General features: G+C 35.9%; 1 protein-coding gene across 1 annotated transcript; it reads right to left on the bottom strand.

The window, feature by feature from the left end:
• LOC140155804 (uncharacterized) lies at nucleotides 1–24,428 on the bottom strand. The gene is made up of 5 exons (XM_072178776.1): nucleotides 24,101–24,428; nucleotides 15,675–15,813; nucleotides 5,196–5,392; nucleotides 4,081–4,395; nucleotides 1–3,132 (listed from the first exon to the last, which is right to left on the bottom strand). Exons 1-5 carry the CDS (start codon nucleotides 24,280–24,282, stop codon nucleotides 2,298–2,300), a joined length of 1,668 nt encoding a protein of 555 aa, XP_072034877.1. The 5' UTR covers nucleotides 24,283–24,428; the 3' UTR covers nucleotides 1–2,297.
• Between the last annotated feature and the right edge of the window lie 185 nt (nucleotides 24,429–24,613).

The raw sequence follows: 24,613 nt of genomic DNA, 5'->3' as shown, positions 1-24,613 counted from the left end.
CAATTTTTAATGATTTGCCATAAATGTGTATTACATTGCGAATTTCAAAAAATCAAAATTATTTGATATCATCAGGACATTCTTCGTATTCAGAATGCAATTCGATATGTCTGATGTGCTCTAATGTCCCACAATAAATACTGTCCAAACGTTCATACCCCTTCCCTTAAGTGAATCCAATGCTGCATTTTAAAGTGTGAGTCTTATCAACAAATCTGGAACTACATGTACAAGTAGCTCCTTGAGTTGAACTTACTCTACATGAAGGAAATGTGTTTAACAGGAAAAATTGCTTGTAGCGCCATATACATGTATGAACAAACTTGGCTCCATACAAATTAAATTGACAGAAAGAGAGTAGAATACACTAAAAGATCAGTAATGCATCAAGATAATCCGAATGTGATTCAATATTAGGTTTGGTCTTTTAGTGATAGTCCTGCCAGATTAAACTTTGGAGTTTGAAGAGAAAGTTACAAAGTATCATGTACCTTGAGAATTACACTGTCAACTACCAGGTACAGTGGTTGGCATATATATGCTAATTGTCAGCTAGAAGAGATCTGAAAAGTAATTGGTGTATTCAACCATTAATTTGAGTGATCTCTACTGTAACTCAGAGGAAAATCATTACTATCTTGATGCTCAACACCCCCTGGTAGCAACAAACACCACCTATGTCAACCACCAGTGCCATCATATTACAAAATTGAGAGAGAAATAGGAGGAAATCATTCAAACAGTGGAAAGGGAAGGGTAACCACTGCACTGGTGTAGAAGGATACTAGACAAAAAACTCCTATCCCAGCCAATGGGTGAAAATGTGGGGTTGGGTGAGTGGTGTGACTACACAGGAATATGTTTTGTCATGCGACACTTTTAATAAAAGGTCACAACCCAGGGCAGGGACATGAGTGGCCCAACTTTACAGAAATGGGATTACCTTCCAAAATAGGTTGGCAATACCTGTAGGATAAACACTGCCATCGTGGACACTTATCAAAATAAAGAAACAGTCAGACTTCCGAATTTGATTGATCAAATCACTTCAATTCAAATTATTCACAGAAAACAATGACACACCCTTCTCTCAGAACAGAATCATGTTCATTTTTCAAACTTTGAATCAAAAGGCATAGAAATATTCCCAAATTCACATAATGGCACACACAGTAATAATTCTGAAATTAACAATAAAAAAAAGTTTTGTGCTGCAAAACAAGGATATTTGTAAATCTTGCTTGAAATTAAAACATACCTGTACGTATGTACTTTCCATTCTGCCCGACCAAAACAAAAGGACAAAACTTGACATTTCTGCAGTAATGTTTTACACATAAAGACTAGGGTTATTAAGGGCCATTTTGTCTATTTAGAAGTTTTGCACCAGTCATTTGTTCAAGAAATTAATTAGGTCCTTACCATAGCTTTTATGGGAGAATATACATGAAGTTGGAAAAAATATTCCACATGATAATGGGCATTTTGTGCTGCAAAACAAGGTTTTTGTAACCTTGCTTAAATGAATAAATCACCGGGTGAGTGCAACATAGTCGTATCAACCAGTTTGGTCATTTTTTTTGGTTTCAATTTTTTGTGTATGTTTCAATAAGTTGTTTATTATTAAATTGCAATTTGATTAATTACTTCTAAAACTTGTAAAATACCTTTAAATTTATCTATATTTTAGAAATCTGTTAATAGCTCAAATTTCACTAAAATTGTCACAAACAGCAATTTATACTGCACTCACCCAGTTGAAATACACATACATACTATCCATTATTCGTCAAAAACTGACAGGGTTAACCTCTGATGTTTAACAAGTATAAATGTTTCACAATACAGCTTACTGTATCTGAATATATACAGTCAAGAGACACACCATGTCTATGAGTAAAATTTCATTTGAATGAACACAGCTGCCAACAGCTCTACGCGATCCAATCAAAATCGTATTTGAAAATACATGTACAGCACAAACACACAACCTTGCATACTTAATGAAAATAGTAGCCAATCACAAGTGAGTTAGATCACTTCCATGTTACGCACATGCCAGCGTTTCATCACACAGTAAACGTGGACAATCGTCACTCTGTTGGTAGCTGTGCTCATTCAAATGAAATTTCTACTATAATTTGTTCCATAAACGTGTGAACTGACTATCAGTAGAATATTCAATTCAAAACATGATCGCACAGTGATCCTGCCAATTCCAAATTGTCAAGAAAAGTCCAAAGTAATTAGTAGTACATTCAACACAAAACAAAAAGCTAACTATACTACACCTTCACCTATGGCTTTTTATGTTTCTTCTTTTTCTCATCCTTCATTTTCTTACTTTTGTTGCTATGGAAACCACTTTGTGGTGATTTGATATCATTCAGCAGATCAAGTTTGTAATCAATTGGCTCATCATTGATAGCTTCCATTTTGACAGGCACCCTTGAATCGGACCGGTCTTTTGAATGTTTTCGCTTCTTTGCCTTCTTTTCTTCAGATGACGTAGGCGCAGTTTCACTTTTTGGCACAGGAGAAGAATCATCAGTATTTTTTCCAAGAACTGGACTTTTTGAGCTTTTGACCTTGTCTTGTTTCTTCTTTGATTTCACAGATGGTTTGACATCTATCACAAAACTTGAATCATGTCCAGGTATAGCATCACTGGCATGCTCAGTTTTCACAATTGCGGATGGCGATTCTTTTGAATGTTTATGTTTCTTCTTGCCCTTTCTTGATGAACTTGAACTGTGCTCAATCTCCTTCTTTATGGATTTTGGAGCAGGAATATGTTCTGAAATTTCCACATCCGATGAAGAATCTACATAGGTTAGTCTTGAGGAAGCTTCATCATCATTTAAGGATGATTCCATTTTAACATTTACAGGCTTTTCCTTCTTTGAATGCTTTTTCTTCTTCTTCTTGCCAGAGGAGGATGAAAAAGTATCCGGATTACTTGGTGATGCAAAAGAGCTACTTGGCGTGTTACGTGATAGGAACTCCTGCTTAAAAACGGAAGCACTCACTGAGTCATCATCCGATAGATCCATGGGAACTTCCTCTTTGGCATTCACAATCTCACCAATGAAGCTCTTATTGGTCTTCTTTTTCTTCTCTTTCATCTTCTTTCTGTATTTTAGAGAAAAAATGTAATTTTAAGGTAATTGTCTTCCTTTCAAACATACATTGAAAGTTCATTTATATATTGGGCTGGTGTTACATTTTAAGATAATAGCACAATAAAAGTATGAACCAGATATAATGCAAAAAAAAAGAGAGAGAATGACAAATAAAATGAAAATGAGTACATTGCAAGCAAAATCCTTTCACGTCATCATTAGAATATGCAAATAGGTTAGCATATATCTATGGCTGATAATTCTGGATGGAGATGCTGGGTGCTACCTCACAGGTGTACACCTACATGTAGAACATACAGGTGCACACCTATACCATTTATCACCCTGATGTGGCAGTATGGCAACGTGCTGAAGCACCTGTTTGCGCCATCTATGCGCCATGTTCAAGCGTGTGTGAGTGTAAATCAGTGCTTTGAACGAATGTAAGCAATTGGAAGCTGCGTAAGTTGAAATGAGCACTGACGTCACTACGTCACTACCACATCGGGGTGGAAAATGATAGAGGCAATAATGATAGAATAGAGGAACCTATTCCAACTCAAATCTGAACCTTCAAGCCCCAATACCAACACCAGAATGGCAGAATCTCTTAATTCTTACTCATATACTCCACCTAATGCAAAATGCTGAAGTCTTGTCTAACACAGTAGTTAAATAATAACTGATTTCTTTTACTTCATATATTCCACCACACAGTTCAGTTTGCAGGTTTGTTTGGTGGATCCAACTGTCACTGATAGCTTTGATACGTTCAGTTTTGATGTTATCTAGTTATCTAACTACAAACCTGATACCAGCCTTTTCACATTGCACAGCAAAGCATTGCTTTGAAATACATGAGTCTGAAAATGTCCCCATGCTTTTCTTAAGAACAAGTAGTACAATATAATATTTTCTACCACTTGCTCTAGTATATTATACTCATACTGTATCATACCTGTCAGCATTAGCACCACTGGATGATTCATTTTTGATGTCAACAACATCTGCTTCATCTTTGGAATGTTTGTGCTTCTTTTTCTTCTTCTTCTTCTTAGGAGACCCAAGTGATTCTAAACTGTTGTCCAAATCTGAGGAGCTGAGAACATTGACAGGGGGTGGCGATTGCATCTTGTTTTTATCAGAAGGAAGCACAACTATGCTTGCTACACTATCCACATCTGACATTGATGTATCCATGGGAACCTCTTCATCAGCTCCACTCAAGATGCCACTATCAGCTTTGTCTGGTGTTGTCTTCATGCTACTTGATCTGTATTTTAACAAAATGTATTATTATTAAATATATTATTAGAACACTTTTTTTATGATTTAGAGTTACATTGGAGATCGATCGCGATGAGTGCATCACAACTTTGCCTTAAGTGGCAATTTGTTCCAAGAATGTTGTCCCATGTTATTTTGTTTTTTAAAAAGAATTACGAGTGAATCAGTATCACATATTGTAAAAACAAAATGAAAAGAGGTGAATGAAAAATGATGGCCAATCGGCAGCCAAGCCTATTGTTTTGATTTTAATATTTTACCTAAAATAGTATGATTTAAAGCAATACCAACTTCTTATCAAAAACATTGAGGTTGTTCACATTCATTTCTGTTGAAGGCATAAACATTAACAGAAATTGAACAAGTAGCTGTCCATAATGCTCTAGCTGATGAGTACATGGATGTGAACAAATAAGATTGCCCCCATACCATTTTCCTGTGATCTTATTTGCGTGGTTCAATGTTGATGCTTTAATTGCACTGAAATAAAGATGTTTTACAGGTTTTAACTTCAAGTTAGTGAAGTCCACAAGGATTGTTGAGCACCAATTTGGTCAAAAATGATTAAAATTGATTGAAATCTGATTAAAGAGTTTAACTTCAACACTACAATATTTTTCGCTCACCTGGAACGTTTTCACTAGTTCGACTAGCATCTTCAGCAGATGGTGATGCTGTGATCATCCACTCGTTGATTAAAATCTCTTTCATTTTTATTCTAAATTCTATTTTGTTTGGAAATACGAACATTTAAGCCTGTAATTAAATAGATGAAAACGAACTTACAAATTAGCCTGCAGCACCCCCTGGATGGAAATAATGCCATGCATGTTTCGAATCTTGCGTATCTCCACCAACAGTTCCATTCCTGTCTGATAGTTGCCATTTCTACCACGCCTATTCTTGGGCACAGTAATAGATACGTTGAAGTAGTCAAGGGCTAGGCAGCCGATGTGATCTGGTGCTACTTCATTCACTGTACACTGTGTGAGAAACAGTTCAAATTAAAAAGAAATTATATTATTAAGAAGTATCACAACAACTGAAAATGGTGAAATACTGTTAAAGCTAACAATCACCAGAACAAAAGTAGCACATTTTTTTAGGAATGTTTTCAGAGTGATTTTCAGTGTTTAAGGGAACCAACTAAAAGTTTGATGACGTCCTATAAACGGGAGTCCTTTCGTCAGGGTGGTCCAAATGTCTGGTGACATTTGTAACGGTCAAAGTTGATTTTTCAGGTTGTAATTTTCAACATTTCTAACCTATATCAGAGGGAAGGGGTCAGCCTCCTAAGCACTTTTGTTCCCTAAGCTTCAGAGTGAAAGCGAATGTTGGTCATCTTTTTTATATTGAGTATTTGGAATGACATACTGGTATAGCCAGGAAAAGGGCAACCAATGTGTACTGGCTGCCTTTGTACAATTCATAAACTGTTTAGAAAAAGAACAAAAGTGGTGGTACCAGTGGTATCAGAATTTAGTATTGGAAAGACAATTTCCAGGGAAACAATCAGAAAATGATGTCAGAATTGTAAAGAGCTGTAGTGTTCAACTCATACAGCTGTACACTAAGGGAATTTATTCAGTTTTTGCATTATTAATTTTTTATTATTATTACATATGTGGCAAATTTTTTATTTTTTTAAAGCATGCATTAGTCACACAATATACAATGTGCACTTCTATATCAATCCACAATGTTATGAGTCTTGAATATTTCGAGCTGAACAAAGCATAGTCTTCTTCAGCTACCAAAGCTTATCTTATCACCAGTAGGTATAATGTGCTTTGCTAGTACACAGGTTTTATGTATGATATGGGAACTGAAACCATGCAAGTGACAAAATACATAAAGTTTTCACATTTGAAACATGAAAATAAAAATATAAGACCACATAGAACTAATTGATTCCTTGTAGTTAGTTCCTGAAACTTGCAGTGGAACACTTATTTTGACAAGTCTGCAGTTAATTCTTTTTTTGTGTGTGATTTCTTGTAAAAATAAAAAAACACAGAAACATAAAAAAAGTGTGTAGTTCACTCCATCAAAATTCAAATGTCTTTTTTTTTTTCATCTACTGACTGGCAGTCTGCACACATGTCTATCTGTGGTCCATAAAATGTGAACGAACTGAATGAGAAGAATTTCGTAGTATTTCAGAGTCATATATGCATAGTATGGTACAAATATGATTGTACAATGATAATAAGCGCACTTATTTCCACAGAAATATAAATGAATGAATGAATGAATGAATATTAGGTTTACAATTAAACAAACAAAAAAATGGCAAATAGGCATACATACAATACACTCACAAATACATTGACATCCAACTACTGCATGTTTTCCAATACCTTCCAAGTTCCAAGAAGTTTGTGCTGTTCAATCTTTATTACAACCTCATGCAACTCTACAGAGGAAGTTACACATTAGGGTTGTGAACTATGCCGTTTGGTATGAGCTCATCACAGGAAACAGTTAACACATGAATTGATTGTCTCATGATTGGTGGTGAAATACAAAGGAAATGGATGCTCATTGTCATCATGGTGATAATATCTAATTTCCTAGAATGAATCAAAATCATAGCATTCATACACTAACTTTTCTCTTGAAAATGGTAGTAAATGAAAAACAAAAGTGACCAACATGAAAAAGTTTTGAGATGTAGTAATTGAACACTAGCCCTCAATTTGTCTGCCCATGGTCTGTCATACTACCTGTCATCTACAATTGTACATGTATGGTCTTTTTGCATCACACAAGAATACTAACCCTAATTTTGGAAATTCCAGAAAAAAGTTTTTGATTCTTTCAAAATTTTTGACATCATGAAAAGTTTTTTAAACAGTTTCTTCAAACTTCTAAATTATTTACTGTTTTAAAACATAAATGATGTGAAATATCTCAATTAACACCTATTTGAGCTATTTATTGACTTTACTGAAGCAATTTGTGACCAAATTCACCAAAAATAATTGAAATTTGGCAAAAACAAGACCTTTCTTATGATTTTAAAAAAAATTACTGAACAATTTTTTATATTGTCCATAAATTTGGTTAAAATGATTTTCTCCAAAACTTTTAAGTTTTAAAACATTTTTTTTAAAATTTGATGTCATATATGAATATTTCATCAAACTTGTGTTTGCCATTCTAAATATGTATGTACTTTACAATGTAGCAGTTATGAGGCCCAAAAGTTTCTATAATTCCAGGATTAAGACAAACCTTAACCCTAAATTAAAAGTGACCTCATGGATTTACAAATACAATAGTCTTTTCAGTAAAATCCTTGCTTGGCATTGAAATAGATCACCGAGTGCATTTGAAAACATCAAAATAAATGAAAATTGTCATGATCAAGAATATTATCTTTGATATGGCACTCAAACTCCCTTTTACTCAATGATTATGTTTTGCCCTCACCTACATGCAATGACATGACACCCAATTCAAAGAATTCTGAAGAAATTCAAAAAAATCTCTTTAACCCTAACACCCAAAAATCTTACGATGAAAAAATCTGCGCATGCATGAATCCCAGGGTCTGCGATGACGCAATCACCCTAAGTGTTATATGCGCACAGAATTGCTGGCCGGGCAGCAATAACCCGTGTAGCTACCGGTCCGTGATCGTGTGCTTGGCATGCGAGGGGTCAAAGGTTCGAATCCCGGGGGTGCCAAGTCAAAAATTCTTCTTCTCCTTGACTTTTTCGGATCTTCTTTGACTTCTGATCCCAAAAAGCAGGGTCCAGTGTTAGGGTTAATATAGTGGCTGAGCCGAATAGCATGGGTGGTACCATAAAGGGGCATAGTGGGTTAGCCAGATAGATTGGGAGGTATCAAGGGGGAAGGCTGCACTGCTACCAGAGGTATGCTGACACAACTAAATGTAAACTCCCATTGAGGTCTATTAACCTTGACCTATTTTGGTATGTTACCTACATGTATGTCACAAAACACCCTAGAATAGTGCAAACTATTCTTTAATTGAATTGTTATATATCTGAAAGAACATTTTGACCACTATTTTTCATTTTTTGAGCAATTTCATCACTTTTAAACCCCATAGGCATACAGCTAAAAGTGTGACCTTTTTGGTAGTAACTCAAGAATGGCCCATCCTAGATAAAACTATACATTTTCTGAATCCTTGTGACTATAGAAATACATTGGTATGTTTTATACATGTTTGAACAGGTTTCAAATTTGGCTCTGTATAAAGTTTGATGACCTTTTCCCGCCAAAAACTAATCTGGTTCAATTCCTATCATGCATTTTTGTGTACCCCATGATATGTCAATTATCTCTGGTAGTGGTACAAAAACAAAAAACATTTGAGGGGATCTAGCTCAACCACTATATTAATACACAATCTAAGTAATTAAAATAATTTTAATCCTTGTTTATCTATTTTAAATAAAAGTTAATTTTACTTTTCAACATTTTGTGTCTTGAAATGTACAACTTTTTGTTTTGGTTTCCCTCCTCACCGAACGAACCCGGACATATTCGTATGCATAATTGCATATACAAGCAAAGTGGGGTATGTATGTGTGAACATGAACATACTATACAAATATCATAGAAGCACAATTTACACTATTTGGTGTTAATTGTTATGGACATGATTTTATGATAAAAGATGACTTTTGAACTGTTGACTGAGAAATTTTGGTACACATAAATTTAGTTCCTTAGAAACTTTACACATAAAACTACTTGCAAACTTCTTGTTTGTATATCTAGTATTAAAATGCTATTCCTTTCAAAGATTTAACTATTAAACTTCAATGAACTTCCAAGGTATTCTATAAATTTGTGTTTTAACTTTTAAAAGCAGTATACCATAAGTGTAAAAATAATGTGACACAAAAAATTCCACATAAAATAACATCAGGTCAGGCTTGATTTATTTTTATCGCATTGCCTTAGTATTATGAACTGAATATTCTGGTACCGGATGACAATTGTTCTGTGACGTATGTGACTATTACAATTTAACTCCTACAAACAGTGCTACCAAGAAATCATATTCATAGGTTTACTCCATGGGAATGCAACATGGTTTCACTCGGACTTTAAGCAGAACTTTAATACAGTCAATTTATATCACCAATTTATTTATACGACAAGGAAGTAATGAAATACAATCATATCAGCTAGAACAATTTTACACTTCTACTTCCAGTTTGGATACCAGTTGACTGAACAATGACTTTTGGTTGTGTTGTGGAAATTAACTGTGAAAAAGAGGCAAATAATCTCTTGGTGCCCACGAGACAAGTAAAAGAATGACTGCATATCTACTTGTACATTGTACCTGAACTAGATATCTGCAAATAATTGTGAACTTGACAGATTATTATTAGTAATCAACCTTTGGATATAATTGCTTGACTGGATAATGGCCGAATCATTTATTCAAGCAGCGCAAGGTGAACTGACATGTCCGATATGTATGGAGTTGTTTATTGAGCCACATAATCCAAAGAATATGCCGGCCTGTGCACATGTTGTCTGTGAGGTATGTCTCAAACGACTCTCTGAGGGAACAAAGAGACGTTCCTTTAAGGTAAAATGCCCAGAATGTCGCAAATCTGTGAAGATGACGTCCAGTAGCATTTCGTCTTTACAAACCAATCTTCGCCTGCGCAATCTTGCTGGTTTAGCTTCCCAACAAGTGACCCTTGAACCACCAGTGCCTATTTGTAGTCAACATGATGGTGAAAAAATGCACTACTTTTGTGTGTCTTGCAACATCCTTGCTTGTCAAGCATGCCTAACATTAAATCATCAGAGTCACAAGATTCAAGGTGCAAAAGAGACATACTTGAAAAAGAGAGAGGAGGCAGATTCCGTGATTGCAAAAGCAACTTCACATGCTGAGAATTGGAAGATACAAGTAGAACACCAGATGAAGATTCGGGAAAAAGTCACATTGCTACACAAAGATGAAACATCAAAAATTGATGAATGTATTGAGCTGCATATCATGGATTTACGTAAGCAAGGGGCAGCATTAAAAACTGAGCTTGACGAAGTGAAACTCAAAGCCGTTCGGTTGATTGATGAAAATGTCAAAGTCCTCAAAGATCACATCCTTCAAGCTGTAAAGACAACAAACCATGCAACTGAAAACATGTTGGATTATTATCTAATCACATCAGAAAATGCCCTCGCGAACATGAACACCACCAATTTAGTTGCAGATAATCCGTATACTAACATGAAATTCATCGCGAGCACAACACCTGTTGCAAGAATTGGTAGGGTAATAACCCAGAGCAGAAAACTGTGCCTGGTGCAATCTTTCGGGCAGTTCAAACGAGCGCAGTCGATAGCTTGTTCGTCAAATGGACACCTTGCTGTGTGTGATCTTGATGATCAAAAGATTTGTGTGTATTACAACCAAACAGGAGAATACAGCCTGAAAATGAAACTTCTGTTACACGTTCTTGACACAAAAGAAATGTGGAGAGTAGTTAATGTACACATCTGCTCAGACAATACCATCCTGGTTGCACGTGGGAAGTTTCTTGAAGTATACTCCACCACTGGCATGTATCAAAAAACACTGCAAACAGCAGGTAGGAAGGACACTAAAGTCATTATAAATAGTGTCACTGCTAGCGCAGAGGGGGACCTATTTGCTGGTGATGTTCACAGAAGTCTCATAACAGGACATAACCCAAGTGGTACGCTAGTGAGATCATTCCCGACTACCATTAAACCACGCTATATTACCATGGTTAAGGGGACGCACATTGCCATGAGTGACTGTGAGAGTGGGAAGATCAGCATCATCGATATATCGTCCAAAAAGGAAACGCTACAGAAAGAAGTTCCGGAAGTAAACGGCATATGCTATGATGACAAATCGGATTGCATCTTGGCTGTACGCAATCTACAAGGTGGTGGCCCCCAGAGGGTGAAGGAAGGAACAGGGGTGGTTGAGCAGTACTGTTGTCAAACAGGCACTTTGGTGTCATGTCTGGCAGATGAACTATATCACCCTACAGATTTGGCTTTGACTGGCACCGGAATGCTGGCAGTTTCTGATCACAAAACAGTGAAAATTTACAAAGTACTATAAAAGATCTGATAATTTCAGGATTCTATCACTATCTGTAACAGTTACCTGTTTACTGCATGATGCTCAACTCAATTTCAAGCTTATACATGTACATGTATGTACATATATTTTCACAGTGGGTGTGGTTTAGTATACAAGCTAAATTTCATTTGTGCATAGATGTTACCAGGTATCTATTACAGAGTGAAAGAGTCCAACAGGGGTAGCGCTATCCTCTAAAACTTGGGCTCCAGGAAGGGGTCCAATGGCTCTTAACTATACATATTTATATGAGAAATGTTACATTTTGGGGGTCCAAGTAGTGAAAACTGGGGTTTCTGGATCCCCAAATGTAGATCATTGCCATGCTGTAGTGAATAGTGCGCTGTGCCAGCAGTGACTAGTCTGCTGCGTGATCAATGAACATGGTAACATGCTTTCAGAGTGCTATATACGGAGCTGTCATGCATAATACATGTGTATGCTTGAAGTACTCACAAAATTGTAAATAAGTTTGTGAAAGGATTTGTTCATATTAGACAACGGGGAAGTCAATGTAACATGGTTTCTTTTTGAAAAATAGTTTTTAAAGCTTTTCCCTCCATATTAAATTTTGTCTTTGTCACCAATGCATAATTTTGTCTCTTTTCAAATGGGGCAGGAAGGGGGAGGCAGATGAGCCCTGGTCCCTTTTAAATAAAAACTTTCAGCTTCAGACAATTTGCCCGATGAGCCACAATTATGCTTATCATTTTCTATATTTTCCTCAAATTCTTTTGAGCCAATTTCTCAACTTGCTGAGTAAACTGAGCATCATTGGACCAAGTAACTTATGGACGGGATACAGAATTCAAATATTAGTCTGGTGTCTAAGCCAAAAACCTAAAAGTAGCGTCTGCACAATGTTTGATTGTGTTTTCTATATCTCTAAGACATACCAATTCAGAATCTGGCGGGTGGGCTGGCAACCCTGGCACCTTTGAGCATTTTAAAATAAATGACCCCCAAATGACCCCATAGGGTTATACAGGGGTCAAAAATTGAAAATGTTCAAATATCACTTCAAAGTATATCAAATTATTCGCCTAGGCCCAAGAATCACAAATATGTAATTTTTTCTCAATACGACCTTTGGTTCAGAAGTTATGTGCCGCAAGGGTCAATTTCCAGTTTGCATAGGGGTCAAAAATTAAAGCTGCCCCTATTTTCATGAAAGTTGTTGCAAATTGTTTGTCTACCAAAGGGAAACAATCCAGCGTAGGCTTCCAAATACCATACCGGTACCAAAACTATTGATGTTTATTGACAACATGAATAAAATCAAAGCAATTAATCTATTATTTAATATTCCATGTTTTTTGTGGTTGTTTTTAAATAGTACAATCAAAATATGTAAGAAGACATCAAAAGGTGTTCAAATTTACCACTGTTAGAAATTGGGCACAACCCTCTAGTAACAAAATATGAAGCCCAAATGCTGACCTTTGACCTTTTTGCTCAAAGGCCAAAAAAAGTTTGTTTGCTTGTCCTCCACCAACCGACCCTAATCTGGAAAATCTGGGAAAAAAGTTTGGTTTTTTGTTTGTTTTACTGTACAAATGAATACCTACCCTAATTTTGGAAATTCCAGAAAAAGTTTTTTTTTTCCTTTCAACATTTTTTGACATCCTGAAAAGTTTTTACAGTTTCTACACACTTCTAAATTGTTTAAGGGGGTACTACACCCCTGACCAATTTTGTGCCAATTTTGGATTTTTCTCAAAAATTATAACGCACTGGTGACAAGTAAGATATGTATATTATAGGAGCAAGGACTACAACTACTGCACTGGAAATTTTATTTCAGTACAGACAACAGTTGTGAAGTTACAGTCAAAAATGAGGGAAAACCAATATTTGATTAATAAATCAATAACTACTTGCCTTGAGTTACTGAATTTTCAGTGCAGTAGTTGTAGTCCTTGCCCCTATAACATACATATCTTACTTGTCACCAATGCGCTATAATTTTTGAGAAAAATGCAAAAATAGGCACAAAATTGGCCAGGGGTGTAGTACCCCTTAATGAAGTGGTATACCCTATACAGTAGAGAAATATCCCTATTCACAACTATTTAGGTTATTTATTAAGGTATTTAAAGGCATACAGTGCTGTTTTGGCTATGACCTTAAAAAAAATCCTGACCGACCGACCCAATTCTGAAAAAGGTATGGAGGACAAGCAAACTATCTTTTTTAGGCCTAACTCTGGAAATATAAGTCGTAGATAGGTCAATCTATATATTTTGTTAATCCTTGAATGACTACAGGAAAATTTTGGAGTTGATTCAACCAAATTTGAGCAACTTTGAGTTTTGATCCCTCTATAAACTTTGACCTTGGAATTATGGGATTGCACAAATGACCGATATTGGCTGACACATTTTTCCTAATAAATAGTGACTCACTACGAGAGTTTATGCCAATTTTGTTGCTTGTATCATCTTGATTTCAATTAATCCTTAATCTGAAGTACTACTAGCAAACAGAGGGAGTACAGTGACTGAAAAAATCAGATGTGCACGATTAATATGTATCAAGAGTTTTTATGTATAAATGTAAATAGCCAGAATGTGCACAATGGGCAAGTGGACTATGGAGAAGGCTATCATTGGGCAAGCAATGGCTGGAAATGCTCATTAAATAATCAATGGGGAAGGGAGCAGTGAGGGGAGTGAGGATGACCTTTAAAAGATTTCTAAATTATATGAATATCAATGAGAAAAACATTTTTTTAAAGTACAAAGTAAAAGAAAAAATGCATACGTAATATGTATATTTCAGTACAAAATGCCAATTGAAAAAAAAAAAAAAAAACAGTTCAAAAATTATTCTTAAAATATCTTCTTTTTTTCCTTCAAAATATGTGACACGATCTGGTCCATGGGGCCAAAGGCGGCAAATTTGAAACTGAGATAAAGGTAAAAATATGGAGTAAAAACAATAAAATACATAGGAAAATAGGCATCAAAAAACTTCATAACTTTAGAACCAAGTATGCTAGATCTTTGGTGTTTTCAGTAAATGATAGCCTATTGCATAATGTAATAATTACAGTAACTTTAACTAAAATTTTCAAAAATGCCTCCTTTGGCCCCCATGGACCAGATCATGTCACATTAGCTTTTAGTGGTTATTGATTAATCCGACCATATTATTCTTTTTAATTAGCAAGAAGATACTTGTATTTTGACCTTAAAAAAAAAGCATTTTGAAAATGGTAGGCCAGTATTAGTATTGTTCATCAATATTGAAAGCAAAATGTTGAAAACATTGTCCTCTATTCACTCTTCAGTGAGCTTTAATTTTTGACTCGGATTAGGAGTAAAATGAGTTACAATTGACTACAGTAAAGGTTCACCTAATGGCGGCATATGGCGCTATGCGTTCCCTTGACATAAGTGAAATTTTAGGCACAACCTAAATGTGCCCTCCCATTAAATTCCCACCAGTAAATAAGGGTACAGAACCTTAATTCTTGTTGGAATTTCAGAGGAGAGAGCTCTCTATTTGCACATGAAATTTACCCCAAGGCAAAGGAGCCCAAGTGCACCATTAGGTGAATCTTTAGCTACTAGACAGTCACCCGTATTTGACTGTTCTCGGCTGTCGCGATTACCTGGCAGATGGTGACTGTACCCACCAAGTTTCATGCCCATATGACAGTTTTTACTAATTTGACCTCAGATGACCCCTGGTGACCCTGAAATGACCTTCCAAAAATTTGGCTCTAAATGTTGACTGTACCCACCAAGTTTCATGCCCATATGACAGTTTTTACTAATATGACCTCAGATGACCCCTGGATGACCTCAAGTTACCTTGACCCACTAACCAATACAAATTTGATCTGTCTTGGGTCAAGATCACACCCACCCACCAAGTTTGAGGAACGTGCGACCCCAGTCTCTGAGAAAATAGGCGGACAGACACAAACACAGACAGACAGATAGACGATGCGTATTATGATATAGATCTTTACGGTAAAAAAATCACTAAAGCTGAATTTATTCTCCATCGCTGAGTGACGAGTGATTGGTTTCTAGCCAATGAAGTAGCACACTTTGCGCACTCATTGTTAAATACCAACCGCTCGTCGTTCAATGATGGAGTATAAATTCAGCTTTACTAAATTGTCTCACCTTTAGGGTTTTTCCAATCATAGGTTGGAATACTATGACATCCATGTGTACATTATATGGTATCAGTGGCTGGTCATCAAGAGGTAGACTGGTCTGGGATAATCGTACCTTGTTGTAACCAAGTAATACACCTCCAACCCTGCATAAAGGAATAAAATGCAAAGATAAACAAGAAGATCCGTGGATCTGTTGTCTGCTTCTGTTTTCTCTATTTTGACTGTGTTACATAATCTAAAGGATTATGGGGTCAAACTTTGTTACATACTGACTGATGGCAACCGTTACATAATTATTGTATTATATCCACACACAGACATGCCCCCCACACCCCTCCAAGTGGAGACAATCTGCTGACGAGATTCTTCAGGATTTGAAGAAACTTCGGACAAAGTATTCATTAAGGGTAAACAAGGTACTGTCTAAGCAGCCAAAAAATATCGCTTTTCATTATGTAAATCAATATATTATTGATGTTTTGATGTTCTACAAACCATATACTTTCAAACCTTGCTTGCCCCCACACCCATCCAAGTGGAGACAATCTACTGACGAGATTATTCAGGATTTGAAGAAACTCCAGACAAAGTATTCATTAAGCGGTTATAGCCATCACAAAGCGTACTACATGTAGAAAGTGGAGACAATCTACTGACGAGATCTTCAGGATTTGAAGAAACTCCATGGATATAAAGCATCCATTTTAAAGCCATCACATGGTGTGATGATGCAATCACCCTAAGTGATATACATGTATAGGCATGGTTTCACTGGCCAGCAAAGCCCAAGAGTCAGACCCGTGGCAAAGTGTCGCTGACTTAGTGCTTGGTATGCAAGAGGTCTCGGCTCGAATCCCACCCAGAGCAAACAACTTCTTTTTTTCTTTTCTCTCTTTATTCCTTCCTTTCCATTCCCATCACCAAAAAGCCCCTTGGGCGTTAGTGTTTGTTGATACAGGCTTAATTAACCATAACCCTACCGTGTACTACAAAATACTACTTGATATTACATGTACATGTAGGCCTGGCATTTTCTATTAATTTTGTACACGAATAACCGACACATTTTTTGTTAGTTTAACCAATAACACGAAAATGCAAAAAAAAAAAAAAAAAAAAAATTTCAAGATGTTTTGTATTTTTAATATGAAAATTGATCATTTGTATTCATGTCATACTCTATTAATGATTTCAAAATGCATTCAAATTCAATGCATTTTGAAATCATTAATAGAGTATGACATGAATACAAATTATCAATTACCCTCAGACCGAGAAAGCCAAAAAGGACAAGGACACAAAGATTTTGCTAATCATGGATGGCACTCCATCAAGTTGCCTTTTATTGAGCGTTTGAATTTGTTTCAGAATTTACACCAATTACCTTTGATCTCAGCCGAAATAAAATTAACAAAATATATAATATTCTCATAGAGAAAACGTTATTGGACACATTTGGAGCACAACAGCCGCCATCGAATTCCCCTTACCCCAGTGACCCCAACTGGAGTAAAGTGTTACACTTTGTACTATTGAAATCAGATCAAAACCTATCCTAGGGTAGACCTACCCCCCTAGAATTAAATTCCCGAGAGTACAACTATGAAACCGCTGATTAACATAACATATCATGGCTGAGACCCACACAAGGTATATATACTACTGGTGCATACAATTCAAGATCTCCGAGGGTGGCTGTCCCCTGGGATTCCACCAACAGACCTGTGTAATTGACCTGAAGGTTACAATGGATAAAAGGATTATTGTGACTTACTCATCTACCTGTGCATGTGTATCATTATAATTTACAAAAAGAATATCTAAAAATCCCAATCTTCAACAATTACTAATGTACTATACTCGAGCAACAACCAAATTTTTGCACATATAACTCTTTTAACATGTACTGATTATTGACAGCTCTCCATTTTCTAGAACTGATATATATAATTTATAGAAGGGGGAACAATATATATTATGACCCTTATCTTTGAAGATCTTGTGCTTATTTGAAGATCTCTGAAAGCCTTTCTCTCTGTTACCTATGGCATCTGTGATAAACACATTTGGAACTTACAGGCTGGTTAATTTAAAATAACATTCTGAAAATTTGTACCATTTTGCTTGTACTCCTGATCTATTGAGACTTTCTGCTTATCCAGTATTTCTCTATATTGCAATAACATAATTTATATAACATTTAACAATAATGTCCTCACTACTTTAATTGCAGCTATTTCTGTAAAGGATTCCCTCTTCGCATGTGCTGATTTAAGCCCTTAAATCACCTAAGGACAATTATAAATAACCATGCTAATGCAACATAATTGACATATCATAATACATTTCCTTTGTTTGTTATTGAGCTGTTAACTTCTCTCTATTCCTTTACTTCATGAGAGTGAATTATCACTCTTAATTATGTGTTCACTAATATATACTTTTCATTGCCCCCCTACCCTTTATATTGGGAGTGGTGGGTGGGGAAATTTCTTTCCGATGTTTACTTGATGGAGAGACATTCATAAATGACTCACAAACTCAATCGCGCACACATGTAGATGTTTACAAAATCGATGTCACCTATTGATCCCCATGCCAACACCACAACACACGCAGCATGGAGCTAGCATGACCATACCCGGATCGACAAACACAATAGGGATCGTCCATTTCTCGCCATGGGTAAATTTGTTTTCCTTTCGCTTTGCTCGTAAAACATTATTTTCATATTAAAAATACAAAACATCTTGAAATTTTTTAATTTTTTTAATTTTAGGTCAACCATGAATGATCCTAGCATTTTTTTTTTTTTTTTTTGAATTTCGGTACCCAGGTAGGGTATTTCCTGCCCGGGTAATGTAATCTCGGCGGGTACCCGCATGCCCGCCCGAAAATGCCAGCCTTACTTGATATGCGATGTTTGTGCATGCATCCCACGTGGTATGATGACGCAACCGCCCCAAGTGATATATAGGCATGGTTTCGCTGGCCAGCGAAGCCCAAGACCTGTGGCAAAGTGTCGCTGACCTAGTGCTTGGCATGCGAGGGGTCTTGGCGATTGAATCCCACCCAGACTTCACCCAGAGCAAACAACTTCTTTCTTAACTCTCTTTATTCCTTCCTTCTTTCCCTTCCTGTCGCCAAAAAGCCCCTGGGCGTTAGGGTTAAAAAAGGCCAACACTTTCAAGAAGACTTGAGAGGCGCAAGTGGAAATGAGAGGATAATCTTCTGGACTTGGCTGCACATAAAAGCCCAAGCTCCCCTGATGCCGAGACAAAAAGATTTTAAATTTATTTATTATTATTTTGAGGTCATTGTGGACAATTTCACACAATGAACTCAAAATAGATGGTGCAAAGTTATTCCCAATTTCCCAATTTTTCAGTCAAATTCACAATTTTGGTCAAGGTTGCCAAACTTTGAAGGCCCACCATTCACAAACGAAATGTAATTTGAATTTTTTTTCATGTGGATCCTAGGGATCCATGAAAGCTACCTTTGAGCAAAAGGAGAGCAAAATCCAAGAGGGTGATGCATTCAGTCTGTTTTGGCATGGACTGACCCTTCGTTAATATTTATTTTATCTAAAATTTACTCGAGAACTCTAGCTTCAAATTTGCACACAATAGTTACGCATTCGATGCTAGAGTACGTTGCTATCGTTTTTCGGTCGGACAGCATTGACATTTTTTGCAACGGATGTTATTTATTCTGTTAATGTCAAAATTTGGATTAAATTTATTTTGATGACTATGAGCCAACTGTATCTTGAGTAAAATTTGCACATTTTGAACAGTCTAAAATTTTGTTGAAGTGCAATTTTATATCATGTTTTGGACAGGGTTCGAATTCGTTAAAAAAAATTTGCGTAGCAGTTTTTGGTTAATTCATCATAATCAGGATACTTCCATATATACTAAAGCACTATAAAGTGCTATACAAATGCAAAATTGGGTAGCAGTTCCTTCAAAATGTGGAGCAAACTGCTATGCGATACAGCCGAATTCGAACCCTGGTTTTGGAATGTAAACAACTTTGACAGCTTGTCCACCTTATATCTTACTTAGTTTGGTGATATGCTGGGCAAGTCATACTGACGTATGACTTGCCCACACTGGGTATAGGCTAGACTTCATTCATTTCATTCATTCATATTTATTCGGTAAAATCGACAAGAACAATAAATATAATCAATCACAAATTATCACAAATTTAGCATATGTGACACGATCTGGTCCATGGGGGCCAAAGGCGGCAAATTTGAAACTAAGATAAAGGTAAAAATATGGAGTAAAAAAACAATAACATACATAAGAAAATAGACATCAAAAAACATCATAACTTTAAAACCAAGTACATGTATGCTAGACCTTTGGTGTTTTCAGTGAATGATAGCTTATTGTATGTGGTCGCATGTCAAGGTGGTGTAATTTCTGTTACATGGTCAAAATTGACAAAATAAGCAATGGTATCCTCTTATCATTCATACCGATTTTTAGTTAAAAATGCTTTTCGTTTCGGCGTAATTGCCCAATTAATGATTAATTAGTGTATAGGTGGCAATGTAAATCTGAAATTTCAAATCCGTTTTTCTCAAATTGGACCTTCACATACATTGTAAAATACCACACAACAAATGTTTGAAGTAGGATTTTGTCCAATGTGCCAGGATATGTTCACAACATAGTGATGCATCAGTCTCACCCTTTAAAAAAATTATGTAATCACATTCACGATATACAGGGTGCGCCAAAATTTTTTGATTATTTTTTAATTTGCCAAAACTACTTCCTACCAATTTTAAAATGCAAAAATTAGTTTCCTTGTGCAATTTCCTTTCAGAAAATGTATACATTTATCATGATACAGTGAATATTATAGGAGATGTGGACATTTGCAGCTTTTGCACGTGACTGCATTGACTTCTATGAATTTAGAGGCAACCCGTGGTAGAAAATGTAATGATCATGAGAAGCTAATTATGTGGAATATGAAATTCATCCATTTTGAAGGAAATCCTGTTTCTTTGAGTAATTGGCTCTAAAATGAGACATTGAAGAGCTTCATATGACAAGGGGTTATGAAGATACAACAATTTATTCAAACCAACACTACAGAAATCTTACATTTTCCTATGCTAATAGTTGCCCTCAATCAATTACAGTAACTCAATTTTCAAAAATGCCTCCTTTGGCCCCCATGGACCAGATCGTGTCACATTTATGAAATACATGGATTCAAGCAAAGATAGGTATGTCCACATTGCTTATTATAGAGGGCGATGTTCAACTCAAAAAGTTGCGACCACAGTAAATGGATTAACAAATTTTGAAATTTGGACACCAGAAACTTGGAGACGTACATGTAGTCTAAAAAGTGCTGGTCCTTTATCCTTGTAGTCATCATGCAGTGATAGTTAGATTTCATAAAATAAAATCGCCTTTGTGTAAAACGGATCATCGTGGTGAAAAATGATGCATTACTGGTTCTTTTGTACAGTAAGTCATTGTAAGGCATTGTCAATGATGGCCGCAGAAAAATGAAATTTTTTAAAAACAGACATTTGCCCATAACTTTGTTGATATTTGAGCTACAGACATGACCCCTCATTTTTTAAGTTAAGGGGGTACTACACCCCTGGTTAATTTTGTGCCTATTTTTGCATTTTTCTCAAAAATTATAGCACATTGGTGACAAGTAAGATATGTATAATATAGGGGCAAGAACTACAACTACTGCACTGAAAATTCAGCAACTCAAGGCAAGTACAGTCTTCCGGTTGCTAAGGGGATTAACGCTATGCACAGGCCCGGGTAATTTGAATTCTCTAAGCCCACACTGACGGTTGAAGTCCATGGTGTCAAAACACTTTTGATCGATTTCTCGCGTAAATTAACTTCAATTTCCTTTAAACTTTCAGGTTATTTACCTATATATATGATCTAAATATGTGCCAAAGTAGAGTCCATAATATTTTGTAGATTTTGAGTAAATTTGATATTTCTGTTCCGAAAGGGCCTGTTTTCCATGATGTGGCACTACCGTTTGAGAGGGACTTGTCAATCAAAACCTTCTTATTCATATTCATAAAGGTATATACCAAATATGGTATGAGTCTTACCATGTGAGATTCACTGGTTATTCATATATTCATGATTGAAAAGTGGGGATTTTCATTGGCCGATAAACGAAAACACGCGGAAGCCACGCCGTATAATATGTAAATGAGCCCAGTTACGTCATGATTGCCATGAATGAAAACAACAACATGGCCGCTCTGCAGTACCGAAGCGAAGGAAATATTGGCGAAGTAATTCACTAATTTAACCATTCATATCATTGTTTTTGTGCCGTTTCTACACTTTTTCAACAAGGATCATAAATGTCTACCGTAATATTGATGTAATTTAGTTAAAGAGACACTGTGACTTCGTGATTTGTCAACAAAATTTGCGACTGTAGCAGTACCAGCCAGCGGTGTAAAGTGCCATTGCTATGCACAGGTTAGCACACACACGTATAGCATAAAATCAAATGCTGCATGCATCGTGGGACTGACCGGGGTCGCCACCGGTATACTTTTGGAAGTTCCACAAATGAATTGATATATTTCTTCATTATATAAATTTATGTATATCAATTGAAATATTGTATTTATGAACTACTTAATCACTTTGTGCTTCAATTTTACTAGAATTATCATAATTTGAACATCTAGATAAATAAAATAGTCGCATTTTAATGATAGTGCGTGCAGCCCACCGTGCTGTGTTGACACCATTTCGTAAACATTGGAAACTTCCATTTTGGACTTATGGCGGCTGGTTTTGAAACTGCATGGTGACAGTTAACGTTGTGGCACTTTTGTTTGCGGTAGTACTACATGCTTGAACTTTTGGATTTAATTTCGGAATATATCTCTCTAACTACTCTGTGAGTATAAACCCGTGAGAAATTTTCAAAGGTAGGAAATTTAGGCATCATTTGCGTTAGTTTTTGATGAAAATCGGCATAATTTTGGTCATATTTTAAGCTTCACCAAAGATGCACTTCTCGTGCTCGGATTTTAAAAATTTTTATATCTTCGGAAAAGTACATGCTTGACTTGCTCAAAACTAAAAAAAACCCACTAAATTTTAATGCCACATATTGATAAAAAAGCATTTTAAGTTGTGTTGTTTTTGTGCAGTGACCTAGTCCATCAGTGCTTGGCTTGGGGAAGTGTTACGTAATCCAATTAAATTTCCTTAACAACACACTGAAATTCTCCTTGGCAACCTGGAGACTGAGAGTAGTTATTGATTTATTGATCAAATATTGGTTTTCCCTCATTTTTAACTGTAACTCCACAACTGTTGTCTGTGCTGAAATAAAATTTCCAGTGCAGTAGTTGTAGTCCTTGCCCCTATAATATACATATCTTACTTGTCACCAATAGCACTATAATTTTTGAGAAAAATGCAAAAATAGGCAAAAAATTGGGCAGGGGTGTAGTACCCCCTTAAATGATCACCTTTTTAAACAAAATAATTTCCATGTGAAAAAACCTACTTGAAAATTTTGTGATCATGCCTAGAAAAGACACCAAAAAGCCGAAATGCCAGGATAACCTAGTCGGGATTATGCACTTTCAGTTTCTCACACGTTTGAACGGGAATTGGATTGCGTACTTTTTCGATGTCTAGTGAGCAAATTTCTTCAATATTTTGAGAAAATGATGTCAAATTTTCTATTCTATATTGTTTGGTAATAATGTCTTTTGCCAATAGTATGTTTAAAGTTGTAATTTTGTGTTTTTGATCGCAAAGATCGGATATTTTCGTTCGATTTAAATTCTGAACCCTTCGCAAGGGTGCCGATTTCGACAGAACTTTGACGATAATTTTTCCTTTTTAGACACTAAAATGCTTTCGATTCTTAATTTTGTTTCAGCCGAGTCTTAAATTAGCAAGCACAATAAGGTTGGTACCACTTTTATATACATTGATAAAATTTTTAAGATTTTTTTTTTGACCTGCGCAAATCGTTAAGTGTGTATTTCCCATTGACATCCAAAATGGCGTAAGCCAGTCCTTAATATACATAGGTACGGCGTATATAGGACTGGCAAGCAAGTCTAGGATAACCCATAAAGTCTAGCTGCAAATGTGTAAACTTATTTCCAATGGGGGACAAAACAAGCAAAACGACAGAAAGGAACAGGTTACACAAATGCAGCTGACTCTTGGGTTAACGCACTTCTGGCAAGGTGCTTTTTATGGCATATTTAAAAGTATTTTTGTCAATAATAGCTTTGATTTGGGATGGTAAATTATTCCAATCAAGTGTGGATTGATTGATAGAAAAAAGACTTAAGTTTTTGGCCGAGAGAAAAAGACTTCTCGACCGAGAGAAAATCTTTTTTAAAAACAAAAACATATTTCTCACCATTCAGTGTATTTTCCTAGGTCCATGTCTAAGATTTCCTTGATTCCTGTTCTTAGTTTTCCAATGTATTTTGGCAGCATTGGTACAAGCCTTTCTGACTGCAGAATTCGGCAGCAATTTTGCTTATCGTCCATCATTTTCGCCGCTTTTGCAAACGTCCAGTAAGGCTTGGCAGTCTTCATGATACAACTAGGTGAAGCCAAACTTTTGTTTCGAATGTAAACTTATTCATATATTACTTTTTATTGATATTCAGATATAAAAAATAGGCAATTTTCGGTCATGATTTCCTACGTTGCAATACCTAACACGCTTTGCTCTATCTTTCTTAGACAGCCCGTGTGCAATTATGGTTGCTACTTTTTATCACAGGAATTTTTTTATTTTTTTAGCAACTACTTAAAATCTTTCCATGAAGTCATTTTATTTTGTATTAATTAGTAAAAGGTAAAGTTGCGTGTCTTTGTTCGGTGAAATTGCTCTCGATTTTTCCTCCAGACATAGATTTTTAAA

This window comes from Amphiura filiformis, chromosome 6, assembly GCF_039555335.1.
Source record: "Amphiura filiformis chromosome 6, Afil_fr2py, whole genome shotgun sequence".
NCBI lineage: Eukaryota > Metazoa > Echinodermata > Ophiuroidea > Amphilepidida > Amphiuridae > Amphiura > Amphiura filiformis.
Note: the sequence above shows the minus strand (reverse complement) of the source record. Positions and strands in the feature narration are given on the sequence as shown.

Bases quoted from the DNA above. Each gene is read 5' to 3' on its own strand.
- LOC140155804 (XM_072178776.1), bottom strand. From the start codon at position 24,282: ATGAAGACTGCCAAGCCTTACTGGACGTTTGCAAAAGCGGCGAAAATG. The intron at 5,393-15,674 runs GTGAGACAATTT...TTTCTCACACAG, and splicing joins TGATTGGAAAAACCCTAAAG to TGTACAGTGAATGAAGTAGC. The intron at 4,396-5,195 runs GTAAGTTCGTTT...GTTAAAATACAG, and splicing joins GGGGTGCTGCAGGCTAATTT to ATCAAGTAGCATGAAGACAA.